Here is a 7,073-nt window from a genome sequence, read left to right on the forward strand (position 1 = left end):
AGTACATAACAACTTTGTCTAATAATTATAAATCTCATAAATAATTAACAAGCCTTGAAGTAATATATGTAATACTTATTATATTTGATTAAACATCAGTATAAGTTCTATGAGTCGTATGAGTCACATATAAAACTCTTAACCATAGAGAATTAAACGTTTTTCTTATATTATCTGCTTTCCTGTAAATACACTGGAAACAATATGCTTCCAATCCACATTCTTTGGCATTGAGATAGGCGGCTTTAAAGTTTTCATTAGCTCCTTCAAAGGTTTATTGGATAGCTTCATTTTGAGCAGTAGGTGACACCTTATATTAATAGTTATTTCTTCAATGAAAATGTTTCCTATAAGAAATAATATATTTAACAAGGCTAAGGCCTAGATTGCATTACGGCTTACATAACTCAAAATTAATTAATCATAAAAATCAATATTTACCTGCCAATTTTGGGGATCGCGTCATCCATAGCGTGATTACATAAATTGGTAAAGTTTGCATCAAATGTATCAGTTTTGCTAACACATACTGCACAAATAATGATAGGATGCGAAACTGCAAATTGAATGTTCAAATGTATATTTGTAAAAAAAATAACAAAAAAGGACGAGCACACGTGTCAGAAGTGAAACTTCTTTGGCAAGATATAGATATCTGTGAATACTGAAATCGTCAACTTACTCCATGACGCGACCTTGAAATTTTACTCTAAATGCGCCTAAAGAAGTTTCACTTGTTATAAGTAGTAGGAGCAGTGGAAACAATTTAAAATTTTCTTGTATGCCTTTTTGGGTTTACTTTCTTTTTAACAATTGATAAATAACTTACCATAGTAAAAACAATGTAATACATTAGAGTTGTTGGTAGCAGAAGCAGTAATATAGTAAATGCAACTGTCCCCACAAACAACTCTTGATTTGTGTATTCACAGGAATCAATAGTTCCTCTCAGTGGATTGTATTTCCTTCCCACAAATAATCTCAACAAAGCAATCAAACCAGATATCTGTATGTTGAATAATCTGAAAAGATTGTCTTGTTTTGTTTAAATATATCTATACTAATATTATAAAGAGGAAAAGTTTGTAATTATGTATGTATGTATGGTTTTCACGCATAAACCTCTTTATAACCGATTTTGATGAAATTTGGCACAGACAATCTTTAGACCCTGAGAAAGAACATAGGCTACCTTTTATTGCGAAATATGTACCACGGGCGAAGCCGGGGCGGACCACTAGTTCCTAATAAGAATATAGTTTTTTGATATGAAACTAACTGTGCTGCGCAGATAAGCTTGCGGTAAAACTCATGGGCAAAGCAAGTACATAATTCGTCCAAAGCCTGTGTTCTTCTGGTACATAGGATAAATCTGCTAAATACTACCAAGTATCATAAAAATCCGTTTAGAGTTACATACAAACATTCGCATTTATAATATTAAGTAGATAGGATGGATATATTAAGTTACTGTGTTAAGGCTCATACATACAGTATTAAAATATATTTTATAATCTTTTATGGATACTTCACTTGACAATTTGGATGATGGAATACAATATACTCGATACAATGATACGAAAGATTGGAGCAAATATTTTAAAGGCAAACAAAAACAATTAGATATAGTACACCTAAATATAAGATCATTAAGAAAACACTTTAGTGAATTTATGGTCTTACTACAACTTTGCGATGAAAAAATAGATATAATAATACTATCGGAAGTAAATGTAAAAAAAGAAGAATTATCGTTTTATAAAATACCGCAATACAACTTACATGCAAATACAAGAGAAAATAAAAGGGGAGGGGGCTTATTGATATACTCTAAGAACTCATTGAATTTTTACGCAGACATAAAAGAAACTTCAGCCTCGGAAATACTAGTTGGTAAATTAAAAACAGACAAAAACATAGTTCACATAATTGCAACGTACCGACCGCCGAACTCCAATAGATTGCAATTTTTGAGTGAGTGTGATCTTCTACTTAAGCAGATATTACCATCGGATGATATATTATTCATAGGTGACGTAAACTTGGACTTGTTAAACAACAGACTGAATAACACAATTTCACAATATAAGAATATGATGTGTGAATACGGCTTAAGATGTGCAATACCGGCGAGTGAGATTACGCGCGAGGCGATCGTTGACGGCGTCGTGCAGTCGTCGTGCATTGACCATGTGTGGGTGCGTACGCGCAACGCGGCGAGCGTCTCTGCACACATGCTCACCTGTAAGCTGTCAGATCATCACCTGATAGGAACGCGCTTAGATCTCGTGCCAAACGTTTGTGAACCGTATGTACCGACATTAAAGTATACTTTGTGTAATAAATTAGTTAAAAGTAAATTAGATAATGTTGATTGGTCGGAATTGTTGACATTAAATTGCCCATTGATGTTGTATGAAACATTGAGTTCGTTGTTTGGCAGCATTTATAATTCTTCTAAAGTGGCAATTGTACAAAATTCTCATAGGGAAACACAACCATGGGTAACTAAAAAAATTAAGGGAATGATTGAGCGAAGAGATGAACTATTCAGAACTTGGAAAAAATATCCTAAAAATATGAATAAGAGGTTAGAATATACTAGGTATAGAAATAAAACAAATAAAATTATAAATGCTGCCAAAAATAAATATAAGCAGGGGGAACTACAAAAATGTGAAGGGGATTTTAGAAAAATATGGTGTAAAATTAATGAATGGCTGGGACGTAGCAAAAATAATGTAGATGCGACAATAATGAAATATTTGGGCGAGAATGAGAACATTGAGAGTATATGTAATAATTTTTCAAAAACATTTACACAAGAAATTGTAAGTATAAAACATAAATGTAATCAAAAATTTTTAGATCGTAATGAATATGTTAAAACGAGTAATGTTTCTTTTAGATTTTTAAAAGTGAGCAAAGAGAAGGTTGAGAAGGTTATTGACAAATTAAGCTGTGATAAAGCCCCAGGCATAGACAAAATTAGGGTTCAAGATTTAAAATATGTTAAAGAAAAAGTCAGTCCCGTTTTGGCAAATTTTATAAATATGTGTATATCAAATGGAAAATACCCAACAGAATTAAAGAAATCTCTAATTAGGCCAATATATAAACATGGTAGTCATTTAGATTATTCTAATTACAGACCTATAGCCATCTTGTGCGTAATTAATAAAATTGTAGAAAAAATAATTATTAAACAAATAAGTTCTTTTTTGGAAAGTAATAATGTATTGTCTCAAACACAGCATGGTTTCCGGAAGGGTCGTAGTACTGCGTCGGCTTTAACTGACTTTTCAGATTATGTAAACACAGGGCTTGGCGGTGGGCAGCGGGTCCTGGCACTGTTTATAGATTATAAAAAAGCATTCGACACGCTGGGCCACGAGCAGCTTTTACAGGCTATGGACGAATGTGGGGTTAGGGGACCAATTAACCAATGGTTCCGAGAATATTTGGCGAATAGAACTTTACGTACCGTCATCAATGGAACGACTGGAGCTGAGATACCTGTGGAGTTAGGAGTCCCGACCGGCTCCGTTTTCGGCCCGGTTGGTTATATTATGCACGTGAACAGCGTGTCGAATGTGGTCAAGAACTGTAGGGTTTGTATGTATGCAGATGACATGTGCCTGCTGCTCGCCGGCAACGACACAGCAGTCATGGTGGACAGAGTACAGAGGGATTTCGAGAACGTGTGTAAGTGGGCACATGACAATGGTATAATTCTCAATATACAAAAAACAAAATGTCTATATATTTATTCACCACACAATAAAAATGCTAAAAATTCAGCTTTTCAAATTAATTTAATAGGCCACACATATGAATGTTTTCATAATAATAAAACTAACTGTGTATGTAGTAAGTTGGATGTCGTTGACAATATTAAATATTTGGGGTTGACAATTGATAAACACTTTAATTGGAAATTACATGTAAATTATGTGTGTAATCGTTTGAGATCAGTCTTGGGACAGTTTTACTACCTAAGTCGGATTTTAAATAAACATACTCTGTACGCTGTTTACTATGCACTTGCTGACTCAATAATAAGTTATGGACTGAGTTGTTATGGCCTAACTTTTAAAACATACTTAGATCAAATAAAGAACCTACAAGTAAGATTACTTAAGTATTTAGTTCATAAGAAAGTTCGAAAGAAATTTAAAAATAATTATGACAAATTATTTCCCCATTGTAACATCTTACCTGTAAATTATAAGGCTATATATTTAAATGCAATAGACACGTACTATAGTAATGAATTTAAGATTGTTAAACAGTTTAGATTTAATACAAGAGCGTCAAAAGTAAAAAAATTTTATGTACCAATAACAAAAAATTGTTATGACCAGCGATCTCGAAAATATTATATACCAAAAATTTGTAACATGTACCCGATTTTACTAGACGATAATAAATTAAAAATAGGATCTGTAAAGAGTAAATTAAAAAAATACATTTTGTCAAATATCTAGTATTAGCTTTCCGCCCGCGGCTTCGCCCGCGTTGGCTGAAACTTAACGTAAAATAGATTATTTATATTATACTGAAGCCTTCATCTTGTCGAATCACTCTAACAGAAAAAAAAAACTGCATCAAAATCAGTTATGTACTTAGTTTTGTAGATTTAAGCATACATAGGTACAGAGAAATGTGACTTTGTTTTATACTATGTAAACTTTGTTTTATACTATGTAAACTTTGTTTTATACTATGTATGTCATTTATAGCGGTATTTAAGTGTTTGTTTATCAACTAACTAATTTGGCAATGTATAACCTAGGTTAATCTATAATGAGTAGGAGCGCAACGCCAACAAACTGTTTCACAGTTTGGCGAAAATTTGTAAAGGTTATATAGTGTTACTAAATGGTAAATTAATAAAATAAAAAAAAAAAAAAATATTACCTAGCAGCATATACATAAATGCAATATGAGTGGAATGTAGTGATGCACAACATGTCAGAAATGATAGCAGCTTGGAAGGTAAGTCCAAAATATCCCAAGTATTGATAAATATGCAGTATGAAGTCTAATCTTTCCCCTGAAACATCTAAACAAAAATTGTCATATTAATTGAATAGATCAAATTTATGTGTATAAAAAAATTAAAAATAAATATATTACCTAGAAAAAGCCACCATAATTCCACATGATAAGAGAAGTATTTGCCCAGCATTTTATTGAATGCATTGTTTAATTTTAACCCTGCAGGTGCTCCCATAAGCCATTTAAGAAGTGAGTACATTGAGTTTACCAATTTCTGAAGAAACAAAACATGAATTATTTTTAATTTAAAATTTAAATAAGTAATTTATTTTAATTCTGAATATCAATTTATGTGAGTAGTTATTTTAAAGTACAGTAACTAAATTACTATTTATCCGAACATGCTTTTCCATTTATTAATTTTCTTTTACTTAATTCAAAGACATACCAAAATAATAGAAACAATTTTTTCAAATAGTAATAGGTAGTATGCTACAAACCTCCAGTATCCCTAGTAATAAAACTCCAATTTCATTTCTATCAAATAACAGTATATCCAAGACATAATAGCCTAAAATTATATCAACAATAAGAGCTAGAATCCAATTTCCTTGTTTTATAGATATCTGCAAAATAGATTCAATTAATTTTCCATATAAGTTAAAACCTAAAGGATACATCCTTTTATATTTCTTGTAAACTTACTTTCTCTCCTCTTTGGATGCTATGCTTTAACCAGAACAATAAATTTAACTGGTTATAGCAATGTTGGATGAACATAGACGATGATAGTATAGATGGAGCGTTTAGAACTGGATTGTACTCTGATGTTGTTGGCACATTACAATCTTTTTTTAATAGTTCTCGCAACATTAGTAATTCGTCGCAGGAAATATTGAGTATTTCTGAATTTATTAATTTGTCTTTATCATAGACTACCATTATTACTTGACGATTTAACATCTTTTCACCGTCTATAATCAATTCACTTATTTTAGGTTTATCACATCGCTGCATGAGAATCATGTTTATAGGTTCAATGTTTACATATTTTGGAATGTAAGGTTCGCTGCTACAATAACCAATAACAGTATCGTCACTCACATTAAATTTGTTTTCAATATCTGCCTGTATATTAGAATACTCAGTAATGTATATGAGTGTATTTCCTTGTTTTGTAATTAAGTATCCTCTAAAGAAAACTTCATCGTTAATAGGGGAAAAAGGCAGAAATATTTTAGTGAGCGGCATTTTATTTTTGTACTCCTAAATTATTATGTTTGATAATTAGTATATATCTATTTTCATGTAGCATGTGATGATTACATTCTTCATTAAATAATAATTTTACATATGCATTCAGTAGTATTCTAATTCGTGAAACATTTAAAATCACAGGTGAAATTTAAAATACACAGGCGAAAATTCAAAATAAACATAGAATGAATGAATGTCAATGAAGTTGACAATGACACTGACAGCTAGGTTTTTTTTTCATCAATGGCAACAAGATACTTTATGCCCGGCCAGTGGCCCGGCCCCTTATGCGGCGATTACACCTAACGAGTACAGTGGCGAGTCAGTGTCCTCGGCCGAGTGCTCGGTTGGTATAAACACTTCAACGAGTGCTCGGCCGAGTACTCGGCCGAGAAGAGTGGCGAGACAGTCACTAGAATCCCAATTTGTTTACTCGGCCGAGTACCCACTCGCTATCCCGCTCGGCAGGTATAAACACGCACTCGTCGCGTCACTCGGCCACTCGCCACTCGTTCGTTTCGTCATTGTATTTTTTCAAAGAATTATAATTTTTATTTATTATTTCTAATAAATCCCACAATTCGTTAATAATATCTGGTAACAGCCGATTTAAAACCCGTTTAAATTCTTTTTTTTTTCGATCCATTGCAGACGTCCGCGTCGTGATCAAAACTGAACTGACTCGCCACTAGTGAAATACGTGTAAACACCCACTCGGTTCGGCAACTGTCTCGGCCGAGAGCGTATTTACTGACTCGCCACTGTACTCGTTAGGTGTAATCAGCGCATTAGAGTATAGATATCTATAGAGCGTG

General features: G+C 32.7%; 1 protein-coding gene across 2 annotated transcripts; it reads right to left on the reverse strand.

The window, feature by feature from the left end:
- Nucleotides 1–41: 41 nt before the first annotated feature.
- PIG-Q (phosphatidylinositol glycan anchor biosynthesis class Q) lies at nt 42–6,439 on the reverse strand. Of its 2 annotated transcripts, XM_090104663.1 has the most exons (8): nt 6,106–6,168; nt 5,707–5,975; nt 5,502–5,627; nt 5,140–5,275; nt 4,921–5,065; nt 830–1,022; nt 442–556; nt 42–347 (listed from the first exon to the last, which is right to left on the reverse strand). In XM_090104663.1, exons 2-8 carry the CDS (start codon nt 5,962–5,964, stop codon nt 166–168), a joined length of 1,155 nt encoding a protein of 384 aa, XP_089960789.1. In that variant the 5' UTR covers nt 5,965–5,975; nt 6,106–6,168; the 3' UTR covers nt 42–165. The 2 variants fall into 2 exon arrangements, with proteins under 2 accessions (XP_089960789.1, XP_089960788.1); XM_090104662.1 differs by having other exon boundaries at nt 5,707–6,439.
- Nucleotides 6,440–7,073: the final 634 nt, after the last annotated feature.

This window comes from Colias eurytheme, chromosome 8 (genome assembly GCF_061535395.1).
Source record: "Colias eurytheme isolate Ceu_HAF_F1 chromosome 8, ilColEury1 Martin Lab GWU primary, whole genome shotgun sequence".
NCBI classification, from domain to species: domain Eukaryota; kingdom Metazoa; phylum Arthropoda; class Insecta; order Lepidoptera; family Pieridae; genus Colias; species Colias eurytheme.